Genomic DNA, 26,113 nt, shown 5'->3' on the forward strand with positions numbered 1-26,113 from the left:
ATCACATTGATTGGATATCGATAGCTATCTGATCGTGTTAATTTTTTTTGTCAACTGTTAATTATAACACCGTCTATTTTATACAAAAACTGATTTGATCATGTAGTTAGCGATACCCGATAAACGCAATTTTTTACAGGCATATAGTACTAGACGAGTTTTACATATTCAACGGTTCAGATTATCAAAACGAGACCCATGGTGGGCTCCCATGGGCCCAACTTTACTATTCAATTTAGTGAAGATACACATAATTAATTTTTTTTTTGGGTTTCTGTCACTGATTGGTTCATCACGTCAGTACCAATTTTGGGCCATCTACTTTATATGTATTAATATTTGTATATTAATTTTTTAATATTTTTTTTTTTTTATGAATAGCGAAGACTTTTTAATTTTTTAAATAACTTTTTGACTTTTTCTAAGGTTGCCAAACCAGCCCTAAGATTTATGTGTGTGATTGCTGCAGACACTACAATTGGCACATTAAATCGCAATCTATTAAATTAATCTATCATTGGATAATGTTTAATTAGTAATCTATTCGAGAGTTTGGCCTATTCTATGCAGGTCCTGCAAGCTTGTGTCAATTTGAAACTTGGGAGCTGTTTGCTAGATTTTGAATGCATTTCAACAAAGCCATTGAGAAGAAGATGCAATGAGTTGAGTTGTTTTGTTATGTAGATAGATATAACTCCAATTACAATCTATTCATTGAATAGTTGAATGCTACAAACAATGTTCATGGCACTAGCCTTTAAATTGGAAATGATACTTTTGAAATCTCTATCAGTTTATGATATACAATCAAGATATTACATACTAATGAATCAGATCTAAAGTTTTTCCCAACAAATATTATACTTTTAGGTATAGAATAAATTTGTCCCTAAAAAGCTGATTTCCTGACCCAGTTTTTGTCACGTACAAACCACGTCACCTTCATCTTCTTTCTTTTAGGTGACTTCCTCTTCTTCCATGCTCCCACTTGTTCCACTACATGAAGTGTTTAGTATTGATTCAAACACAGTAATATTGTTATACAAATTAACAATACATACATATATATATATATATATATATATTTTACACACCGATATGGCACTTATTATGTTAGGGTAGTACTATATTAAAAATAAAAAAAATAAAAAAAATCAATACATAATGATTTATCTTATTTATATCTATCTATATTAAAAGTATTAAAAGTCAAAATAGCTATTATTATGATATATATTACAAGAATGTCGTGTTATTCTGGCCTTAACAAGTAATGATAAATAATGTTCTCAAAAAAGTAATAGTAAATAAAAAAATTATATGAAATGATGATTCATTCTTGTGATGTGTGTTATACTTTATCTGAAGGATTTTTCCCTTCAATTTTTGTGTATAATGTACAGATATCATTATTGAAGTAGGTCTCATTTTAAATTTCAAAACTTTATTATTACATAACACATCAGTAAAATTTTTATATAAAATTTGTGAGTTTGCACTCTACATATATTATTTTTTTAACAGGATGTTACCTCTGTTAGGTTGGGCAAGCCTAGGCCTTTTGATATTGGGACAGTCCTCTTCCTGAAAGTCGCCACTTCCACTAGGTCTTCTCTTTAACGGAGCATTATTAGCGTTTTCAACTCCTTGGGACACCACAATCAAATTGTCATCTTGGGATGCTTGATGATCATTCCTTTCAAAATCTTCTTTGCAAACCCAACGAACCCCACATTTTTGAACAACAGTTTCCCGAGAATTCCATTCAACTTCAATTTCTTCACAAAAATCCCATTCAACTTTAAATTCTTCACCCTCATTTAAATTCTCCACCGCTGAATCAAATAATACATTTCCGCGTGTCACGTAGATCACTTCCACATTTTTGGATTTAATACAAGTGAAATCTGTGTCCCATTCTATCTGTGGATTGAGTACATGTACCGTCTTATGTCTCATATCAAACCAAAGAAAATCCAATACATTCTCTACTCCGATTGCAACAACAGCAATAGCAATTCCCACGCACCTGCTATTAAACTTCAAACATACTGAAGACTTACTATTAAATTGATGGTTGAACCACTTCGGGATGTCACTTCCAGGAAATTTAATTCTAAATTGGTATATCTCACGCGAAATACTTCCCTGTACAACGAAGATTGGTCACAATATATTGTGCTTAAACCAGAGAGAGAGAGAGAGAGAGAGAGAGAGAGAGAGTACCTGAAATAGATTTGAAATGAATTCATCTGTTAGGATATTGCTTTCCTTATTTTCAACCAATTTGACACAATTGAAAAAATCAAATCTTTGAATGTCTTTGTATAAGAATGGACTCGCTATTTTTCTTAATGATTTGCAATGACGTGCCTCTATAACACTAATGTCTGAAGAAAGCTCTGGCAATTCTTGAAGCTTTTTGCAATTGGACAAATATATCTCCTTCAGCAATTTAAGTTGGCTCATGCTTGAAGGTAAACTTTCAAAATTGTTCCCCTCTAGATGTAATACTGTCAAATAGCAGAGCCGGCAAATTGAATACGGGAGTTGTGTAATCCTTGTGTAGGCTACATTAAGTTCCAATAAACTGACTAGATCATTAACTTCTTCAGGCAGTTTCTGAAGTTTTGAGCACCGAGAGAGAATTAAACTTTTAAGAGCTTTTAACTGACCGATGTTTTTTGGAACACTCGTCAAGTTTTTACAACATCTCAGAACCAAGCTTTTAAGATTGGTAAGATGTCCAACTGTTAACGGCAGTTCAGATATACTGGACTCAGCTAATACAAGCCTTTGTAAACATTTGGTATGTTCAAAGCTTCCCAAAGTCTTTAGCTTTGAACAGCCATATGCATTAATAATTTTAAGAGACTCCAATTCAGTGCCACTTGGAAGACTCTCAAGATTTTTGCAGCCACTCAAGTTCATGCCAACAAGCCTTCTGAGAGATCCAATGGATGGATGAAGATTAACCAAATTTTCACAACCTACAAGATATAGGCTTTCAAGATTTGGGAACTTTTTGAAGTCTGGGCTCATGGTTAGATATTCTGAGTAACTGAGATTCAAGGTCCTTAAGTTGTGTAGAACCTGTTGAGGAAATAAAATATATAAATATATATATATATATATATGCTATGGAATTCACATCTTATTTGGAGTAAACAAAATGCAAAATTACACCTCCCCTCAACACGCCCAAAGAACAAGATCAAACAAACAACAAGGCTCCAAGTGGTAACAACCACACTAATGGCAAAATGAATCCACAATAACAACAATTTAATTATAACATGGAGATCTCAATCTTAACAACATTTTACTATTCTTATCAAAAAATTTCCATGGGCCAAGGCCACAATCCAACAACCACTAACATGATAATCATAAGCACGAGTTCAACAAAAATTGCAACAATCCTACAATAGTTCTCGTGCTCTCAAAATAACAACAATTATAACAACAAGTGGTTTACAAATTCAACTATTTATTCTCAAACACAAGAGAGATCATAATCTAGAATAAACTAAGTGTTCTCAAATAAATTCGAATACTTGGAGCAAACTTCCGCCTCTCATTCCCAAGTAGCCTCCTCAATTCCATGGTGCCTCCACAACACCTTCACTAATGGTATGGTCTTGCCCCTCAACACTCGTTCTCGGACATCTAAGATTTGAACTAGTCGTTCTTCATATGTGGCATCCTCATCTACCTCCAAATTAACTTAATCAAGTACATGTGAAGGGTCTAGTTCATACTTCCTAAGCATAGATACATGGAACATGTTGTGAACCCCCGAAAGATGTGGCGGTAAAGCCAAACGGTATGCCACTTGATATGGGCCAAAAGGTACCATATTGGGGCCACTTAAGTTACATTTATAGTCTTTGAATTTTGTTTATTTGGTGGAGATGATGTATTTTGTGCACTTGTATAGATTTGGTAGGCAACACGCAAATTCAAGTAAAAAGTGGTGTAAAACAAATTCTCCATGTGAGTAATGAAAATTTCCGGCCTGCCACCTCACTACACGTGTGGCCAGGCTCTACCGCACGTGTGGCCCACCACTACTCGAGCGGAAATGAGGGCCGCTTGAATGGCCCATCTAGGGCTACGTGCGTGTAAATTCAAGCCTGTTTTGCTGGGAATAAAAAAAGAGAAGAGGCTGTAATTAGGGTTCAAAAATATTTCAGAGAAAATGAGGGGCTAGGGTTTGGAAAGCTTTTTCTGAAGTTTCAAGGGCAATTCTTCTTCTTCTACTTCTTCTTACGCCTCCATGAGTGGCTAGGCTCCTCTTTCTAGGGTTTTGATGAAAACCTAGCCAAGTAAATAGGTTTTTTTTTATGTAATGGTTTGAACAATTGTATAATTCTCAAGAAATTTTCAATATAATTTTCTATTATTTCTTCAAGTATTTTTCTTTATGTGATTGTTGAATGCTTCCCATGCAATGATTTTCTGTGCTTTTCATGTTCAAGGTATGAGACGAGCCATACTATGAGGTGCGAGTCGTGTTGCTACTCTAGTTTAGAGCAAACGACTCATACTACTTCAGATGATTCATGCTTATACATTGAAAGCATTTATTTTCTTGATCAATGCTTTGAACTTGTAGTTACGAAATATTATTTAGTTCGAACCGTAACATAATTCAATCTCAAAGTGAAGCCTTATTTATGTAACTAGCGGTGAATTTATTACCCTAGGTTTTTCCCAAAATCAATAACTTCATCTTTAATTATAATTGTTAGCTTATTCGCTTTGTTTAATTTAATTATCATTAAGTTATGAACAACCATCTCTTTCATCAAAATTAATTTAGGAATTTAACAATTAAATTAGTTTAATTTCTTGTTTGTCCCTGTGGATCGATACTTAGACTTACCGTTATTTTAAGAAATTTGGTATAGTTTAGTGTTTATTTTTGGTGTGTGAAACCACTCACCAAATTTTGGCGCCGTTGCCAGAGACTTCTGGTGAAATTAATTAATTTAAAGTTATATTCTTATTTTAATTTTTAGTTTAGGATTTTATACTTTCGTGTTGCTAAGTGTGCAAAGTTTTTGCAAGTAAAACTATCATTGAAGTGCAAGCGGAGCGCAACCGAGCTCTAAAAACAAACCGTAGTACTAAAGTGTTTTAAAAAAAAAAAACAAATAAATACTCGCAAGCAAAGAACCAAAGTGCTAAACATAGAGAGCTCAGGTGGAGATTGGAGACAACGATTTACTTGTCAAGCATCGGCAAGATGAGTAAAGTGTTTTCGTTGAACCGTTGTGAGTATTTTCTCCTTTAATCTTTTACTTTCATAACTTAGTGCACAAGAGTCAAAACTTAGTGTATGTGTGTGTGTGAGTGGTGTATGCAGGGGCGTCGTTCTTGTCGCCCTGAATTGTGGAGTTTGGATCTTGAACTAGAAAGGACTCTTAGAAACCTTAGAGTTGCTTCCCCGTGTTCCTAGGCTTGAATATCCATATCCATACTTCGAACCATTAGAGATGGGGAACCTAAATGTCCCAAATGGGCCCAACCGGATCCTTAAGGATTACTTCACACCCATTGCATACACATCACCATCATGCATTCAGTTACCCAACACCATCGCTACTCGTTATGAGATTAAATCTAGCACCATCCAAATGCTCCCATCATTCTATGGACTAGCTCATGATGACCCTTACAAATATCTACATGAATTTCTGGAAATTTTCTCTATAGTGAGGATCCAGAATTTCACCAATGAGGCCTTAATGTTGCGACTGTTCTCATTTTCACTGAAGGACAAAGCTAAACATTAGCTGAACTCCTTGCCTGCTAATTTTGTCACAACATGGGACCAATTACAGCAGAAGTTTTTGGAGAACTACTTTCCCATTTGTAAGACTAACCCATTCAGGCAAGCCATCACCAATTTTGCTCAAATTGATGGCGAGCGATTTCATGAAACATGGAAAAGACTTCGTGACCTTCTCCAATAATGTCCCCACCACCAAGTGCTAGAACTTGTTCAAACATTTTACTATGGCTTAACTGAGCCCCACCGTCAAATGGTGAATTCTTTTTGTGATGAGACACTCATGTCCAAAAATGACAACGAGGCAAGGCAATTATTTGAGAACCTATGTGATAATTCTCTTCACCATGCCTCCGCAGCTTGGCAAGTCTGGTAACTAGTAATTAGAGCCCAAAAAGAGGGGGCACTTACGAGGTAAGGAAAAACTTAGAGTTAGCCTAACAATTAGAGGCATTTTCCTACAAAATGGACCAATTATTAGCTTCAGGACATGTCCCTACACAGCAACTGTAGACACCCCATTTTTGACCGTCCTCAAGACTTGGACGTCACCGTTTGAACACTCGGTGATCATCCATGTTTGTGTTCGTTTGGAGTTCCCGGAGGTCTCGGCTACGCGCCTTGCCTCAGGATCTCCGAACTCGACTGTTTAGTGTCTGGTTTTGCACCAAACACTTGTGTTTTGCCTTGGAGGGGCAGGGAATGCCTTGTGAGGCATCCCCACACACCACCGGCAGTGGCTAAAGGTCACCGGCTGGCTTTTTGATGCCATCGACACTTTTTATTGCCGGTCGGCACTGTTTGTTGCCGGTCGGCACTGTCTGTTGTCGGTCGGCACTAAATTTTGTCAAAATGATATTTTTGGGCAGCCGGCCACTGTTCATCCACTTTATGGAGATATTTTGTGCCAGCTGTGATAGCTGGCACCAACTCTGCCTCCCTCCATACACGTGTATGGAGGGATGTCCCTCCAAGCAAGCTTGTTGTATAAGCTTTGCAAGAGGGACCTCTATAAGAGGAAGGCTCTCCTCTTGGCTCTAGGTTAGAAAAACTTTGAAGGCAAAAACCAGAACTTCCATAGATAGATACACCCTATCTCTATATCTCCCCCTCTCTCCTCCTTTGTGTGTGTTTCTTGGCCTAAAAGTGTGATTTTACCTTACTTTTGCACCATTACACACACTATTACACCTTGCTCCGAGATTGAGGGACTTGGGGGGTTGATTCTTGAGTTTTGGACTGATTTTGATCAAAAGAAGAGGGCTGGACCATTTGATCTTCAAAGGATCTTCAAGGGTGAGCACTTTGCTTTAGATTCCCCAAACTTGCAATATTTTTTTACCTATCTTGCTTGCTGATTTAGCTTTTGTGCATAACACAAAAAAAGCTTACATTTTCATGCTTTAGAACTTTCATTAAGGTTGTTTTGTGGTTTGAGTGCAAACTCACCTTATTAGGCTTTATTTGGCCCCTTTTGTGCTTCCCTTGTGAGGCCTTGTTTGCTTGAGTGTGTTGGTCTTTTCACCACTAAAAACCAGTTGATTTTCAGTGTTAAGAAAGGTGGTTTGAAGTCTTGCATAGGGGAGGGACACCCATCTCCCTTCATCATCTTATTTCCTTGCATTTTGGCTTAAAGGGTAACATGCATGCTTGCTTGATTTTTGCCTTATTTCAGAACTTTTTAGGTGTTTTTAGGTCATATGTAATCTCTATTTTTGGTCGGATTTATATCTCTTTGCATGCTTAAAGTACTTGCTTTGCATTGCTCCTTTTGGCTTAGAAAGGCACCTTGTGTTTAGGCCATGATTCTTGCATATGTAGGCTTAGTTTCATGAAGGTTTTGGCATTGTCTTACCATGTTTAAGGTCTGTTGGCCCTTCATTTCAGCCATGCTTGCGTAGTTTGATGTCGTCTCTTTATGTTTTGGCTTGTAAGCTTTGAGCATTTTGACCTCTAGCATGCATAACTATGATCATCCTCATGATTTGGCATCATTTAGGACCCCATTTCAGTCCATAAATCATGCTTGTATGCTTGCATTTGTGACCTCTTCCATGCCTTGAGGGTGTGCCATTTCATGCCTAGATATGAGCCTTGGTGCATGCACCTCTTTGGAGCCACTTTGGCTGCCATATTAAGAGGGTTTGGAGTCCTATTTTGCCTGTAAAAATTCTGTTTTTACTTGTCTTAATCATGCCATGAGTGGTCGTGTTGGTAGGAGTGAAGTGCCTCCTTTTTGTGCCTTAACCTTAAGACCTTTGATTTGCTTGTTGGCATGAGCATTCCACCTTTTGGACACTTTTTGCCACTGTTTTGGGGTGGGTGAGGGTCTGCCCCTTTACCATTTTAAGCCACTATTGCATGATTGTTTCATGTTTGTTGCATGATTGGTTCATTAATGTGTTGTCCCATGCTAACTTTATGGCAAATTGGTCCATGTTTGCATCACATTTGCACTTTGCATGCTTAGCATTGTATGCTTGCCATATTAGTTGCATGACACTTGGTATGTTTTGCATAATTGGTATCATGTTGCATTTGAGTAATGTTTGCATAACATGCATTGCATTACTTGGTTTGGGGTGTCAAACCAAGTGTGAGTGTCAAGGGGTGTTCATACTACAAGTGATGAAACATGCCTTAACTCTCGGTCACCGGGGCCTTTGACTTCGACATGATAAGGCCTTGGCTCTCATTTGTGTGTCGCATGCATCTTTATATCAAGTGGCAAACTTGATCCCTCGGGCTATCATGCACCATTGATGGCTCGAGGATCGAGGGTCATGCTTCCCTGAGTTCAAAGCATGATGGGAAGCATGACCATGCTCACATATGCCTGAAACCCCACGCCATGCATTGTCTGTTCTCTGTTTGCTGTCAAAACTGTCTTCTGCAGGAAGCTCCTGTCGACCGGCATATTTTAGTGCCGACCGGCAATCTTTGAACGGCCGATAAATCCAAAGGCAGCCGATGGAAATTCTGGACTGCCGGTGGGAATTCTGTCTAGCCGGTGGTGCTCTACAGCATGCAAGGAACCTGTTCTAGGGTTTTGGCAATTTTCAGAGAGATAGGGCAGTACAAACAGAGGTGGCAGAAGTACAGTGCGGGTTTTCCAGGCGGGCCGGGTTTCGAGCATGCATCATTCGCGCGTCCCGAGGCAGAGGCTGCGGCCATCCTCTTCTTTCTTTTGCATTCTTTATATTAACTAATTAGAAATTCTGTAATAATTTTATTTGCTTATCATTCGGATTGTAATATTTATTTGGTTCCCCCGAGCGAGGGCAATTATGTAATAAGTGTGCGTGAGTGGGTGTATGTCTTCCAACCTCACGTCTTTCTTCCCTTTTATTTACCTGCTTATGATGGTAGATTAGGGCATATTTAAAATTTAGCATACCTTATGCTATGTATGCGTGCATCCATGCATTTGTATTACATGCATTAGGCTCGGTACATCACGCTAACTGCATTTGTACTTCAATTCACAAAATGAATATGTGATAGTTGATTGCGTTCCACATGCCATGTTTAGGTTAGCCGAGCCTGTCTAGATTGCATTTTTGCATGCGATGCATTAGCCATTCTTAACATGAACTAGGACATGCATGTTTGCTAACTAGTTTACTGTTTTGGCACGGAGTACGATGTAAGCATTTATGTTTTAGCATCCTGCATGCGTGTGAGTGTTGCCATGACAGTATGCTTGCCATGCGGCTAAATGCTTACGTGAGATAAACTGTTTGAATGCCTGTGGGTGGAGGTTGGATTGCTTGAGTTGGGAAAACTCATTGAAATCCGCATTTTAGCCTACTTGCGAGTAGCAAATTCTAAAACATCTTTCCAAAACAAACGGATATGCAATGTTTATTCCCAAATTAGGCAATCTAGTCTATACTTGTTTGCTGCGCGCATAACATAGTAATTCTAGGCTAATAATCGGTATAAGAACACATAAAATTTTCAAAAACGGATATCACGGTTAGTAGAGGCCGGTCTTCGGACCGGGCGAAAGGGGGTGCTCATAGTTGACCTTCCCCGATCGTACCCAAGCTCCTGAGCCGAGACAACTCCGGTGATGACGGACATGTGGCCTTCGGCACCGAGTCAGGGTTTCCTAAATTCCCCCATTAAAAAATATTTAGGTGGCGACTCTGCATCTGGCAAAGCAGTCCATGTTTGGCACTACTTTTTCAAAAATCTGTTTCTCAAAACGATTTGCCAGATTTGGACTCTTTGGTTTAGATTAAGAACTGTGACACAAATCGAGTCTGAACTATAGCGAGGGCCCCTCGCGGGCGTGTTACACAACCACAACCTTAATTTTACAAGGCATGTGCTATTTGTGTGATCCTTGCTCATGACTTGAGTGAGTGCCCTTTGGCATTACAATTTCTAGAATTAGTCCAAGAGCATGTAAATATGGCTCAAGGATTCTCCAAACCGGTAATGACCCATACTCTAACACATATAACCCGGGATGGAGAAATCACCCTAATTTTTCATGAAGACCTCATTCACAAGGCACATCGTACAACCTTTCACCATAAAGGCAGAATTTTAATAATTTTGCCAACCAATCTTCCTACCGCCCACCACAACCTTACCGGTAACCTTTGTCAAGGCAACTTAGCCTTTGAGACTCATTTGACACCCCAAAAATTTCGGCAGGGTATATCTATTTATACAACAAACCCACCTGATAGACAAACCCATATTTATAACTAACTATTCCATACATCCAGTTCCATTTAATCCCTAATGTCAAACGTATGTTGTTCACATCTCAATGCCCCAGTTCCAATACTAAGCATGCATTTTACAACAAGTATGAAATGGAAGCCAAACAAATAATGAGTGCCCTACAAGTTTGCAAATTTATCAAAGAACATTCTTGTTTACACAAATGAAGTTTCAACTCAACGCAAATACAGCCCTGGGTTTACATTCAACAAATAACAATAAAACAAAAATGAAGCCTCAGCTCCGAGTCCTCCCAAGTCAGTGCCTTGGCGGAGGCATATCACATGTACCTGAAATGGTTTCCCTTATAGGGTGAGCCACAACCTAGTAGAGATGTACTACACAACATATGGACTATGACAAGACTAAAGAAGAGTATGCTCATGCCATGCTCATGATAAAACAATTTATCTCTCTTTTTATAAAGCATGCAATGCTGAGATACAACAACAGATATAAAACCATTTCCATTTTAAACCGTATTTGTTACATGAATACATGCTCTATGAATCTCTAGGTGAATGTCTACAAGTAGGCCCTAATGCACTACCACTGTCATTTTTACCTGTAAATTGGAAGGCTCGACACCTAACCGCACGGTTCTACACCCCCTACCCAGATTTACCAAGTATTCATTTTTTCGCAAACAGATACATTTCCAAACATTTCTTAAAAACAGATACATTTCAATGAAATGAATGTAATGCAATGTCCAATGCAATAAATGAGAAATGTGGTTTAATTTACCTAAGTTTCATGCATTTCTACAATAATCATGGCTATCCTTCACCGATAACCCAATACAGATATTTCTAAACAGATATTTAAACAATTAAGGCCAAGTTTGGCATACCCAAAATAATTCATCTTTTTATCTTTTTATCTTTTTTTCATCACATCACCTCTTTACTTTTTTGCACATCTTTTCATAAAAAGACAAAAAGTGCACTTATTTAAGTCATCCCAAACAATCCCTGAATTCAAAAAATTATGATAAATACAATCTATTCCACATCTCATCAAATATGAACAACTACACTAATTTTCATATTACAATCACCTCCGGTAATCTCTCAAAGTCCATTTCTAACCGTGTCGATTTTATTCCAACAGATACATTAAGCAAAATAATACCGTTAATGCCCAAGAAAACATCATTTTCTTTCCAAACTCATTCTCTAAGCATTATTCAACTATGACATCCTATTTTGATCAAAAGCCCCAAAAGTTAAACATAATTCTTTTGTTTTTTTAAAAATACTCTTTTGGTCATAAACCGGTAAAAATTTCAAAATCAATCGAATCGAAGTCTATTTTTGTTCAAATTTAAAACGTAGCTCTTTCATAACCTTACAAACATATTCCAAGTTTGCAGTTTTACAATTTGGACATCAACTCTTTATTTTTCTCAAAATTTTCCTTTTAAGCAAATAAATCACAAATTTTTCAAAAATTCTAATTAAATTATATACAACTCTAAGCTCCATATAATCAAGTAAAAGTACATAAAGATGTGTAGGAAAAATCCCTACCTCTTGAATAGAAGCTTTAACAAATATAGCAAAAAGGAGATAAAGAAGACTAGAGATCAACCACCAATCTTTAAGATCTTCAAAGATGGCCACGAGCTTCTCAATAATCCCTCAAACTTCACACTAAATCACACTTGCTAAAGGCCTCAAATAAATCACCCAAGCGCTAGATCTTATAATGGAAGATCAAGGACTGATCCCAAGCTCACAAAAAAAAGAGTTTGGAAGAAGAAAGTCAAAACATGGGAGAAGATAAGGGACTTGTGGTCAGTTTTGAGAAATTGGGGAAAGTGTTATACAAGCCAAACTAATGATGAAGGGGATGCTGTGTATTCGGCAGTCCCAAGAAAAAGATATGGCTCACCAACCAGTCAAAGTCAAGAGATTTAAAGGAGATAGTTTTACAAATTTAAAACTGAATATTTATTAGTCTTCTTTATATATACGCAATGTATACATATGGAAAGATAACAAGACTAATAAACAAAATCTAATAACCAAGAAAAAGTAGCCTCTGGTAATCACGTGGGTTGGTGGGCCAAAGAAAAAGGTATTAGTGATGTGTTTGTTTTATTCCTTAAAATGTATGAAAATGTTCTTTAAATGGGTCTCCAAAAAGTAATTGCCCAACAATACTTTAAAGGAATGCATTAAGTCCTTCAATAAAATATTTATAAGTTTATAAAAATATAGCTTCCAAATCAATTCAACCAATTAGATTTAAAATGATTAAAATTTACCAACTTCAAATAAACCTCTAATTTAGTCTTAAGTAGATAATGAATTAAATACGCTCGAGGTGATTATTACCAATCATATAATTAAAAAAGACCAAACAGTTAAATGTGAGTTACTAAACAAACTCAAATTAAATTAAATCTAAATCATGAGTCTCAACCATAATTTAAACATCACCCATTAATACATCAAAGTAGACTCAACAAACTAATCTCAAGTCATGGCCTAAAGACTCAAAACTTAATATCAAATTTTGTTGTATAGTAGACCGAACACCGATCAGTCCGTGAATCTTCATAAATTAAATACTCATCAATAAATTCTGAAATTTTTACTCAACGTTTCTAGACTCGTATGTGAACAGCATATAAAAATTTCATAATTTTCTTAGATCGGAAACTATTTTAAAAAAATATAAAAAAAATCGAACTGTTTTTGCACAAAATATACACAGCAGTCAAATCCGAAAATTTGCTCAATTAAATTATGCACTGTCTATTTTTTTTAAAAAAAAAAATTCCGGGTCATCACAATTCAAGTGTTGAAAGTTCTTTCAGAGCTTAAGGGGTTAGCACCAGTAGTTCACTCCCACACTCGCTCTATTGCCAAGTTAGAGGCCCAATTAGGTCAAATGGCTAATAACATGAATATGAGAGATGAGGGAAAATTACCGAGTCAGACTGTGGCTAACCCTAAGGGTCAATATGGGGCAGAGGGGACAAGTGAGAATGGAAAGCATCATGAACAGGTGCAAACGGTGATTACTTTGAGGAGTGGAAATGAGTTAGAGCCTCGGCTAGTTGTGTTTGATGCAACTAGGGGTAAGAAAGGTGACCACGGTGATAAACCCAATGAGAGCAAGGGTGAGGGAGAAACACATAAGGGGGATGACTTAGTCCCTAGTACTTCACATGAGTCTAAGGCACCATAGGTGCCGAAGGCATCATTTCCCCAATACCTTGATACACCGCCCCCTTTTAATAAGAAGACGACATCCATAGAAGCGATGATGGAGGTTTTTAAACAAGTTAGCGATTAAGCAAGTACCCTCCTATGCCAAATTTTTGAAAGACCTTTGTACGTAAAAACGTAAATCTATGACACACATGTCCTTAAAGGTCATGCTCACAGAGCAAGTAAGCTCCATCTTATTGAGTGGCACACCCTCTGAGCTTAAAGACCCAGGTGCTCCAACCATTACATGCATTATAGGGGACCATTTCATTGATAGGGCCTCGTTAGATTTAGGGGCTAGTATTAATTTATTGCCATACTCTATGTATGAGGAATTCGGGCTTGGCGAGTAGAAGCCTACTACTGTCACACTCTAGTTGGCTGACCGGTCTTTAAAAGTGCCACGCTGTATAATTGAGGATGTGCTAGTAAAGGTTGATAGGTTTTATTTTCCTGTTGATTTTTTGGTTTTAGATATAGAACCGGTAGGCAGCTCTAGAAAACAAATCCCGGTGATCTTAGATCAACCTTTCTTGGCTACAGCTAATGCATGTATTAATTGTCGTATCGGGTTATGGACGTTTCATTTGGGAATATGCAAGTGAAACTCAGTGTTTTCCAAGAATCCCAATAACCCCATGAAAGAGAGGAGTGTTTATTTGTGGATATTGTGGGCGAGATAGTAGATGGGGCTTTACTATCTCTGACAGTGAAGAAATCATATATATATATATGTATACAAAATTGTCATCAAAACAGACCCATTTAACATAAATCAGTTTATCATCAAACAAATCTAACCCAAGAATCAAACCATGGCAAGAAATCAAACAATAAATCAGTAAATTAGTTTATCATCAACAAATCTAACCCAATAATCATATATATATACAAAATTATCATCAACACAAACCCGTTTAACATAAATCAGTTTATCATCAAACAAATCTAACCCAATAATCAAACCATGGCAAGAAATCAAACAATAAATCAGATTATCATTAACAAATCTAACCCAATAAACATATATATATATATATATATATATATACAAAACAACAACAAATCTAACAGAAAGCGAACCCATTTCTTTTATATTTTCTTCTATTTATCATCAAACCTATTTAAAAAATTAACAACAAATCTACCCTAAGAATCATATATATATATATATATATATATAGAACAGTAACAAATGACAATGATGATGAAATGGACCTTGTCATCGCCGCAATCTCGCCTTGCCGCCGTCGCGTCGCCGCTAGACACAGCATCGCCCGCCATCCTCTGTCCTCTGCCATCTTGTCCCTCCGCCTTCCTCTATCCTTCGCCATCGCGTCCCTCCGCTATCTCTTTTAGTTTGTTTCTTTCTCCATCGTGTTCACCTCTCCGTCTCTCTCAGCTCGTCTCTACGCCACTCTCTCTCTTTTTGTCTCGCGTCTCTCTTCTCTTCTGTTAAGGCTAAACACAAATGATAGAGAAAGAGATGAAAGTGAAAAAAAAGGGGGAGACTCAAATTTTGAAAAAAAAAAGAATAAAAAAGGAGTAAAACGACGTTGTTTTTGCCAAAACTAAGTCGTTTTCGCGAGCGCCACAAGAAAGGGCGACAGATGATCTGGACTCTACTCAGTATTGTGTCATTTTACACAAGCTTGTCTGAACAAAGAAAATCAGCATCTCAAGCTCTAACCGATAAAATCTAATTTTGGATTTTTGGCCAAAGCGTCCAGTTTAAAATCATATTTATTATTTGTTTTTTTTAAAATAAATATATTAAATTTATTGTATTATTATTTTTTTTTATTGAAATGGAACATGTGATAAGTTCATAAGCTAAACTAGTCAATCTAGTCCTTTTAAAGCATTAAGAAGAGAAGCCTAACTCTCAAAATAATTATAAGTATGATATATGTTTTTGCGCAAGTAAACAACTATTTTCGTTTGTACCAAAGCACACTGGGAAATTATATTTCTCAATCCACACATTTAGTAATTTGTTTTTTACTTCTTTATCTCAGTCCACACACCTCACATTCTAAATATACTCTCATCTTCTCTGTGCACATCCTCTCCTTCCATCCTTTCTCACTCCAAAAACCTTAACCCTAACTACACCAGTTACCCGCGATGGCGGTAATGACGACATCAACCACCACCCTTTCCCAGCCTCTCAGCCTAAAACTAGGGGCCGTAACTTTTTCTAAAAGAAGCCTATTCCACAGAGAACGAATTTGTCCACTTCTGTCCATATCAGCTCCATACCATATGCCATGTCGATTTGATGAAACCTCAAAGTATCCATTAACTTGCATAGTCAATCTAATTCGTACAGGAAAATGAAGGAAACAAAATGCCTGTCCAAGCTTAAGAATGCCATCTTGTTAAGTAGCACATTAAACCAAAATTAGATTTTGATCTGTTAAGCAACCAAAGAAATTTTAGAGGAGTGTCTAGAAAAGTAAAATTCATAAAACTAAAGTTACAGTATACAAAATCTTATTTCAAAGTTAATTGGATGCACAAATGTTCACAACCAATCCATGTCTTCCTGTCCGTCATCAAGGACACCACTTCTCGAGGTGCAGTGTAATTACCTAAGGATTTCTGAAAGTGTGAGATTAGAGTCTGTAACTACAATTATGTTGTCGTTCCTTGAGATTATTTTATTTCAGAAATTGCTTCTTATCAGATATTATTATAAAAAATACGAAAAGAAAGAAAGAATGAATGAATGAAAAGAAGAAGAAAATTCCTCTGCCACAACATGGATCTTACTAAAGCCTTAGACAAGATGAGAAAATGGATAGAAGAGAGAGTCAAGGGATGGAGGAACTTCAATGTCTTCTCAGTTCACTATTTGGAATTCTATCAGAACTTGGGATGGAAATCAACTCCTACTCGATGATTTACATCAAATTTAACTTGCAGATCTCAAGCATTTCATCTATAACTTAAAGGTTTCAAGCATATTAAATGGTTTGTTGTGTAACCAAATGATCAATTATGCTCCTAAGTCGCATTAAATCACTGATGCACAAGATTGATAAGTAATTTGTAGGGACTGAAAGGAGTGGGGAAAGTGAAAGGAAATGTTGTGTGTGGTTGAAGATTGGGCATATGAGGCAATGGCCGGCGATGAAGTGGCTGGTGAGATGATGGTAGGTGAGATGTGTATGGAGAAATTGCGAGATGTGTAGGTGAGATTGTGGTAGGTGAGATGGTAATTTTGTTAGAGGATAAAACTGTAATTCTAAAAAAATTCGTTACGTGTGTGGCGTAAGGAAACTTGGTGTGTGGAAATAGAATTTTCTGCACATACTCGCTTATCTTTCATGTTATTATTAAAATTTTATCAAATGTCTTATATGGGTGTGGTCTCACACCTATATAAAATATTTGATAAAATTTTTAATAAATTTTTTAAAATTTCTAACATTTTTGTTTGATTTTTAATTCGTGTATATATCACACATATATATACTGGATAGTGTGTCATTTTACACAAACTTATCCTCATGACAGAAAATCAGCGTCTCACCGCCTAACTAATGAAAATTTAATTTTGAATTTTTGGCTAAAGTGTCCCTTGTAAAATCATATTTATTATTTATTTTAAGAAAAATAAATATATTAAATTTATTGTATTTTTCTTTTTATTAAAATAAAACATGTGATAAGTCCATAAGGTAAACTGGACAATCTAGTCCTTTTAAAACATTAAGAAGAGAAGCCAAACTCTTAAAATAATTATAAGTATGACCTATGTTTTTGCACAAGTAAACAACTATTTTCGTTCGTACCAAAGCACACACTCACTTGTCTTTCATGTTATTATGATTACGGTAAAATCTATTTTATACTCTTGTTGTAGTATAATCTGATAACATTTTACCGATTTGTCTTTTAAATATAGTTACAAGCTTTCATAAGATTTTAGATTAAAATGTTACAATTATATTTTTTATTGAAACTAATGAAGAGTGTATCTCATCCGGTTGTTTTGAGAGTTAACATTAAATTTTAATATAATAGGATGAAATTAGTTTTGTTTTATTTTATTTTTTTATTTTTTTACTTACCTTAAAGCCCTATCCCAAACCTATCACTTCCCACCACATAGTGTACATATAAAATTATACAGATACTATAATTTATTATCATAAAATTTTAATGTTCACACCTTTAAAAAAGATTTATATTATTTTTTTTTCTTTAGTTATAATTAAATTTTTTATTTAGTTATGATAATGTTTTAGTTATAACTCATAAGTTATTCAATTATGCCTTATATTATGTTTAGTTATGATTTTTTTAAGTCATGACTCATAGAATATAAAATTAGACCAATTAATTCATAAAATATTATTATATTTTAATAAATTCAAAATGTGTTAAAAAAAATCCAAAATAATATTTGTAAGAGTTATTAAAATATGAAAATATCTTGTTTTCTCAACTTAATAAAGAATAAAGATAGAAATCTCAAATATTCTATCAAAATATGAGTATGGAACCCACACAATGTAAGTTTCCAAAACATTTGATAAAATTTTTGATAACCTTAGCATTTTTGCTTATTAAAATACAAAAATATCTTAGGTTGCGTTTGGTAGAGTTTTGTAAATATGATTTGAGAGTATGAGTTGTATTTTGAGTTTGTGAGTTGTGAAATTATGATTTGAGTGTAAAAAATTTGTTTGGTTATGATTTTTGAATAGAGTGTTGAATTGAGTTTTAAATTGAGTGTGAAATTGAGTTTTGAAAGTTTGATTTGACATGTGAAGTAAGAAAATTTGTTTGATTATGTGTTTTGGAAACAGTTTTCAAAACTTAATTCAAATTATTATAATTCACAACAAAACACATTATTTTCACACTATTGAAAATTCTGATCAACACTCATAACCAAACTCTTTTTAAAATTCAATTAAAAAAATTATTATTAACAGAAAATAACATTAATCAATTTTTTAATTGAAAATATTATAAAGGAAATATTTTTTTTTTCAAAATAAATATTCAAAAAATTTAAATCATAAATATTTAAATAATTTAAATAATCTAAAAAATTTAATAAGTAAAAAATTAAAATAAATATTCAAAAAATTTAAATCGTAAAAATTTAAATAATTTAAATATTCAAAAAATTTAAATAATTTAAAATGTTAATATTTTAAATTTAAAAACAATTCTACACTCAAATTGTAACAAAACACATAAAACAAAACTCAATTAAGAAATTATTTTTAAAACTCATAACCAAACACATAACTCGATACTCCATACTACTTTCACAAGTTTATACTCAAGTCGTAACTAAATACATAACAAAAAAATTAAAATATTTAAAAATATTTTTATAAAATAGAGTTTGAATTTATTTTTATAAAATATTTTAAAATTTAAAAAATTAAAATCGTAATATTTTGAAATTAAAATATTTAAAAATATTTAAAAAATTAAAAAAAAATTTAAAAATTAAAAAATCGCAACATATTTAAATATTAAAATATTTAAAAAATTAAAATATTGATTTGAGTTGAGTTTTGAATTATGTGTTTTGTTATAAGTTTTGAAAAGTAATAATTATATTTTGAATTGAGTTTTGAAAAATAAACGTAGAATTATGATTTGAAAACTCCAAACAAATAACACATTCAAATCAATAAGTAGAACTATATTTTCAGATGTTTACCGAACGGAGCCTTACGTTCTCCAAGTATTTTTCGAACCAACACCTTTCAATCTATTTCCAGTTTACTCCCCCACATACGAACCCTAGATCACAGTCTGTGCCTATGCGAAAATGACGAAGAAAACATACAGCAAAAGAAGAAGAAAGGCGATCATCGGTTGTACTTCATCGGAAAGCTCACCGGCGTCAGAAGAAGTAATTGCGAGCAATGAAGATCTCCTTACAGAGATTCTCTTGCGCCTACCCGCCAAATCCCTAATCCGATTCAAGTCCGTCTCCAAGAATTGGCTCCATCTCATCTCCGATTCTCATTTTGCCATCAACCACTCTCGTCGAATTCGAAATTCCTCCATGATCTCTGGCTTGTTCTTCTACTACGACTATTCTCGTTCAGAGCTTCACTCTGTCTCGCTTCACGACCACCCATATCGCAGTCTTCCCACTCTCTCCTTCCTCGACGATGTTGGAGGAGATCATCCTTTTTGGATTAGAAGCGCTTGCAACGGTTTAATTTTGTGCCAGAACTATCAAATTGTTTGTAATCGTTTTAGAAAAAAATACGTTGTTTGTAATCCAACCTCCCAGAAATTCACTCTACTTCCTCAACTTGATTCTCTAAGTCTTGTATATGAATCATTGGGTGTTTACTTGGCTTTTGATCCTTCAAAATCACCTCACTACAAAGTTGTTTTCTTTCGGCCCTGTTATCAATTTGATATCTACTCTTCCGAGACTGCGTCTTGGAAACAGATTACTGTCAGTGAATGTGAACCACTACGTGATTGCCTTGAAGGTGTGTTTTGGAATGGGGCAATCCATTGGTTGAGTCACGAGGATGTTCACTTTAGATTTGACGTTGATGAAGAGAAGCTCATAAAAACCCATAATCCTCCAAGTCCTAAAATTCTTTCTGTGGACAAGACTAGGTATTTTGGGGAATGTGGTGGTCATTTGCTTCTTATTCAGATGCGATTGCGAAATGCTATGGGATTCAAAATCCTTGAGATGGACAGGGTCTCCTTCCATTGGATTGTGAAATGCGGCGTCAATCTTAGACCCTTAATTTCTGTATTCCCTGAGATAGACATAGATGCCAGAAGCAGAAGATACAAATTTCGTGTGCTATGTGTTGTGAAGGGAGTCAGCGAAAATGATTTTGCGTTGGTGTTAGCTACTGCTGGCAAAGTAGTTTATTATGATCTCAAGTGCAAGACATCGAGGGTGCTTCTTGATCATTTGCCTCTACTTAACTTTCATGCATCAATTTTTCACCGTTATCCTTGTTCTCATACTTATCAATTCATTGAAAGTCTATCCCCTGTTTGAGATATCTAACATGTTGGAGCAGGTATGTTTTTGTTTTTGTTTTTTTTGTACAACATTGTCATACTCATTTCTTATAGATGCTTGTTTTAAAACTTACTATGTTGTTTTTTTGTTTTGTTTTTTGTAATCATCATGATGGTTCTCTAAGATAATACCTTTGTTCAGAGTTCCATAATGTATGATCTGTGTTCTTCATGTAGATGGTATGCCCCTTTATGCTGTGTTTGGTTGGGAGATTTGGGAAGGGATTTGGAAAGAGAAATGGAAAAGGTAGGTGAAATGTGAATAAATCATGCCTATATTTCACATAGTTTCACACAACTTTTTCCTTTCCCTTTCCAAATCCCTCCCCAAATCCCTTAACCAAACACAGCATTAGTAAACACAATCTCATGAATGATAGTTGAGTATTTGTTAGATTGTTGGTCTTTGATGCTACCATCATTATTTTGATGATGCTTACGTTGTACCAGAGCATTCCAGTGAACCCCTTTTGACTACTGCAACTATCATTCATGAGTTTTTTTGGCAATAAACTAATTAAAAACACGACTTCACAAAACAACATGGAATTGGAACATAAGTTAAAACCTACTTAGATTTGGAGATAAGTTTTAGAAGAACGTAGCCTCAGTGAACAAACTCTATCATTCGTTGGTCTCATCATCAGGGAGGATACATTAATGTCACATTCTTCACGGCTTTGATCTCCTTGTGATGTGATTTGATGGAATGGATCTAAATGCGCAACTATTGAATGAAAAAAAAAAAAAAAAACAGAAAGGAAAGTAAAAAAAAAAAAAAAGGAAAATATGTTATTCTATTCTTGTCGAATTCTAAAATTGTCACATGTTCACAGTGATCATCTGCAGATTGCAATAACCATTGTAACTATTAGTAATTCCTTTAAAATGGTTAATAACAGGAAGAGAGAGAGAGTCATAGCTTTCTTCTTTTTGTAATTTGTTAATGTTATTAATAAGGAGAAATTTATGGTGTGCACCTAAAAAGTCGATAAGAAAGTTCCGATTTTTTGTGGTGAAAGTTGCGAAAAAGTCATGAATGGAGAATCTATGGTGTGCACCTTAAAGTAAAAGTTACAAAATGTAAATGTTATGAACCATTTGTGGTGAAAAAGGTTACGAGTTGTGGTTATATTAATAAATTAAAGAAGTTTATGCAAGTCCTTGTTGCTTCACTAGTTCTGATATAAAGTGAATCTCATCAACTACACAAAAGAGGTGTCGGAAGCCGATATTTTTGTTCAGAGCTGTTTAAATGTCGTAATACAAAAAATATATATAATAAAATAAAATAAAAACACAAAACCTTTGTTAACATAATTTGATTTAAAAACAAGACATTATCATGTTTTTTGAGTTTGTAAGGTTAAACTTGGTAGCTTTGCTATGTTACTATGAAATCTTTGAATTTGTTCCATTTGGTTGACATCATAGAAACTTAAGCATACATGAGATTTGAATGCACAGAAGCATCGAGAATCCATATAACTTCGTGTGCCTAATTTATAGTCATGGAAGACCAATTCTTCCTTTTTTTCAATTTTCTCATCAGTCAAACAGTATTCAATAGAAGAAATACAAGGTATAAGTTTACACTTTCTGGTTTGAGCTGTACCCATTCAAAAAACTTCATCGTTATTCACTGGAATTGTCCCATGTCATCATTTAAAGAGCCCAAGAGGGTTATTGATTATAGACCAATAAGTTGCTGCTTCTCATTCCCAGATAACATAATGGATCAATGTTAAAAGAACTAGTGTTGGGAACTTCTATTTTCTAACTTGAGTTTAAGAAAAGCTTGTGTGATCTCTCTAATGTTTTTATTCTAATAATTACATGAAATTTCTTCAACTAAACTGTATAAAGGTTCTTCACCAAGACATTTTTTGGTTTCTGTTGGTAGAGCTAGACTGTATATTTGTGGTGTTGCAAACTAGGAAAATCTTTAAATGTGTTCTATTTGGCTGCTGAAACAAATATAGATAGAAATTAAATTTATCATCCTAGTAGCTTCACTCCCAAGCTCTGATGTTAAAAAGTGCATGCTGACATCGTAGAAACTTAAGCATACATGATATTTGTTTATGCTTTTACAAAAGCATCAGAATCCATATGACTTCTTGTGCTTAATTTATAGTCATGGAATGCCAATTCTTCTTTCTTCCATTTTCTCAGCAATAACAGATCATCCAATATGTGATTGCCGTTGGTTGATACAATTCATTAAAAGAAATGAGATATAAGTTTATTTTTGGAGCTTATTAAGAATGACCATTGAAATCTGGATCCATTCAAAAAATTTATCATCATTTATTCACTGGAAATGTCCTATGTTGTCATTTAAAGAACCTAAGAAGGTTATTGATTAAGGCCTCATTTAGGAAGTTACATTTTTGGTGCCTTTTTAGTTAAAATATGAGGTGAAAAAAATCAAAATATGTTTAGAAAGGACTTTTTGACTTTTTATAGAAAAATGTGCAAAAAATAAAGTGAATAAAAATGAATATTTGACTATTTTGTATGATTTTTTTTTTCAAAAATGATCTAGACCTCTAAAAAAAGAGCTCTAATTTGTCTTTTTCTTTCTTCTTTTTTGTCTTTTACTTCACTGCTTTTTTTTTTTTTTTTTATTAATTCATGGACAGCTCATTAGAGCTGTACTGTAGCAGCTCTAATTAGAGCTATGCAGCAGCTCCGTTTTTTTTTTTATTGGACACTTATTGGCCTTTGTAATGGCTTTTTGGAGGCCATTCCAACCTTCTTTAGTTGTTTTATATTTCCACTGTCTTTGTGCAATGGTCTTAATTCATTACAGCAATTAGTTTTTTATTTTCCTTTTAGGTGATCGTTTCTATGAAAAAATGTTATATTCATGTTTACTTGATTATTTATTTATTAATATTGAATTTTTCTATTGTTATATTTTCTTGTTAATCCTTACTTTTTATGTAATTATAAGGAACATGCATGAAACAATAATGATATATCAATTTGATAAATTATATTACTTTAACTTAATATGTTCTTATAAAAAAACTAAACAAAATATTAGAAAAATATTTTTGTATTTATCTTTGCAGTTGTATTATATTAAAGGAATTGAGACCTAATACTATGGATCATTTCTCATGCATTTTGATAATAAATTCAGGAAAAAACAAAAGCGATACGAAATTGTAAGATTATAAGAACAATATTGATCACGCGAAATCTTCTGTAATTTAATTAGGAAACTATGGGAGCCGAAGATAAATTTGTTCATGTTGCTTCATTAAGTTAAGAAGGAATCAGAAGCAGAGACACTTGAAGTGTATTCGATAGATTCTGTTGGTTCTTTTTGTCCTTTACTTTTTTCTCTACTCACTCAAATTCCTCGGATGTTAGAAATTTTTGGTGAGCCAAGTGAAACAGCAGATGAGATTCTTAAAACGACCCAAAGAGAATAAGGGAACATCACATATCATTTTGAAAATGCAACTGAAAGGAATTTGATAAACAATAATGAATGTTCATCCGGAAGAGGTTCTCTGTCCAATTGTTTTTTGAAACCAAATAATACAAGGGAAGCAAAATACTAAAGTACCCCGACTGCAGCCCAAAAAGACAAAGAAAAATGCATTATAACTGGAAGAGATTTTTTCTGAAACTAATGAAGAAGATAAGATTTGTTTTATGCACTCCAGTTCTACAATGCTAGTAAGTCGTCCTACTACCAAAGTGAACCGAATCTGTAACTCATTCTAGATCTCTGATAGTGGGGCATTAAGCTCGAGTATTTTGCTGTGGACAACATAAGACAATTCCAGTGAATATTTTTAATTTGTCCAAATGTCAATGGTCAGTCTCAAGAAGCTCCAAAGAGAAAGTGTATTCGTATCTTTTATTTATTGTTTGTTTTGTTTTGTTTTATTTTTATTTATTTTTTGTGATATTGTATCAACCCACAACATATTGGATGGTCTGTTTGACTATTGAGAAAGGAGGGAAAAAAGAAAGAAAACTGGGCTTCCATTCCTATTAAGCACAGACAATGCTTCTATGTATTCAAATCTCATGTATGAGAACTTCTAATAGCATGAGTTTTTTTTGACGTCACAACTAATAGAGCTTGCAGTTGATGCCACTAAGATCATATATTCTAACTATCATAGTTTTTGTACTAGAACACATTTGAGGATTTTGTAGTTTGCATCACCACCTAAGAAGCACGGATATTTTTAAGAATATGGTATGTCTCTGTTCGACACTAGCTCTCATCCAAACGTTTCATTTTTTTAGACCTAGATACGTTTTGGACATTACGAAGACATTTTCTAAATTAATCATATAGTAAAACAATTCTATGAGCATTATGAGCCATTTTTTATGTTTTGACGTATCAAAACTTAACTCATCTTAGATTTTAATTCATTATATATATATATATATATATTTTTTTTCCCTTCCTGAGGAAACATTTTGTCACGCCCCGAAAATTTACACAATAAAGATTCACCAACTTTTTTTGTTTAATGTAAACGTAAGTAAATCACAATATTAACATCATCAACAAATCTCCAACATTTGTAATTCATTAACCATCAAGAGATTTACAAATGAATGTCTCACATGCAGTTATATATTCAACATTCCTAAAATATGAATCTATAGCATGTAACAAGGAAGTTTAATATGAATTAATGCTCTCAATGGCTACAAATTCCAAGGCTTAAGGCCGGTTACACAAAAGTGGTTTCAAACCCATACACATAAAGTCCTTGGCTTGTCAAAAATAATTACAACAAAATAAAAGAGCCTCGTGCTCTCAAAACATATCTCCATGCCTCTAACTTGGCGAGATTACTACATCTTTTCCTGCACAAAATCTCATAGGGGTGAGTACAAGGCCCATAGGTAAACCTTAACCAAGTATATACATTTTATACAATCTAAGAGGATTAATGCATATGCTAAACAATGTTAAAAAATAAATATCTTTATCTTTTGAAACTTTTGTGCACAATCCAATCTTGAAAATTTAACAATTCAATAATTTCAATGTAGTTCAACGGGATAGTAAATACGACTCAAGTAATCCCTAGGTTGGTGTCTACAAGTAGGCATAACAAGCACTACCAAATCCCCACTTTACCGGTCGTTAATTGGAAGGCACGTGGTACTTCCTTTGCACGTGTTTTCGGTCTTTCAGTATGGACACTCAAGCCAACTTAACCAATACCAACCACACCCCCGAACTGGACTTACCAACGTATTTGCCCCAAAAACAAATCAATATGATTTTGTTTCACAAAACAATATCCTTTTTATC

At 34.5% G+C, this 26,113-nt stretch overlaps 2 protein-coding genes across 2 annotated transcripts; one reads left to right on the forward strand and one right to left on the reverse strand.

The window, feature by feature from the left end:
• Nucleotides 1–659: 659 nt before the first annotated feature.
• On the reverse strand, nt 660–12,376 carry LOC114293419 (disease resistance-like protein CSA1). The gene is made up of 4 exons (XM_082924543.1): nt 12,070–12,376; nt 2,227–3,093; nt 1,533–2,148; nt 660–996 (listed from the first exon to the last, which is right to left on the reverse strand). The coding sequence occupies exons 2-4, from the start codon at nt 3,040–3,042 to the stop codon at nt 890–892; spliced, it is 1,539 nt and encodes a 512-aa protein (XP_082780669.1). The 5' UTR covers nt 3,043–3,093; nt 12,070–12,376; the 3' UTR covers nt 660–889.
• A 7,087-nt stretch (nt 12,377–19,463) lies between these two features.
• Nucleotides 19,464–20,998, forward strand: LOC114293417 (F-box protein At5g07610). Its single transcript, XM_028237482.2, has one exon. It carries the CDS (start codon nt 19,568–19,570, stop codon nt 20,780–20,782), a length of 1,215 nt encoding a protein of 404 aa, XP_028093283.2. The 5' UTR covers nt 19,464–19,567; the 3' UTR covers nt 20,783–20,998.
• The last annotated feature ends 5,115 nt before the right edge of the window (nt 20,999–26,113 follow it).

Source organism: Camellia sinensis, chromosome 4 (genome assembly GCF_055761805.1).
Source record: "Camellia sinensis isolate YWXY chromosome 4, ASM5576180v1, whole genome shotgun sequence".
In the NCBI taxonomy this organism is placed as follows: domain Eukaryota; kingdom Viridiplantae; phylum Streptophyta; class Magnoliopsida; order Ericales; family Theaceae; genus Camellia; species Camellia sinensis.

Bases quoted from the DNA above. Each gene is read 5' to 3' on its own strand.
- LOC114293419 (XM_082924543.1), bottom strand. From the start codon at position 3,042: ATGAGCCCAGACTTCAAAAAGTTCCCAAATCTTGAAAGCCTATATCTT. The intron at 2,149-2,226 runs GTACTCTCTCTC...TTCGTTGTACAG, and splicing joins TCATTTCAAATCTATTTCAG to GGAAGTATTTCGCGTGAGAT. The intron at 997-1,532 runs GTAACATCCTGT...CACTTCATGTAG, and splicing joins GCTTGCCCAACCTAACAGAG to TGGAACAAGTGGGAGCATGG.
- LOC114293417 (XM_028237482.2), top strand. From the start codon at position 19,568: ATGACGAAGAAAACATACAGCAAAAGAAGAAGAAAGGCGATCATCGGT.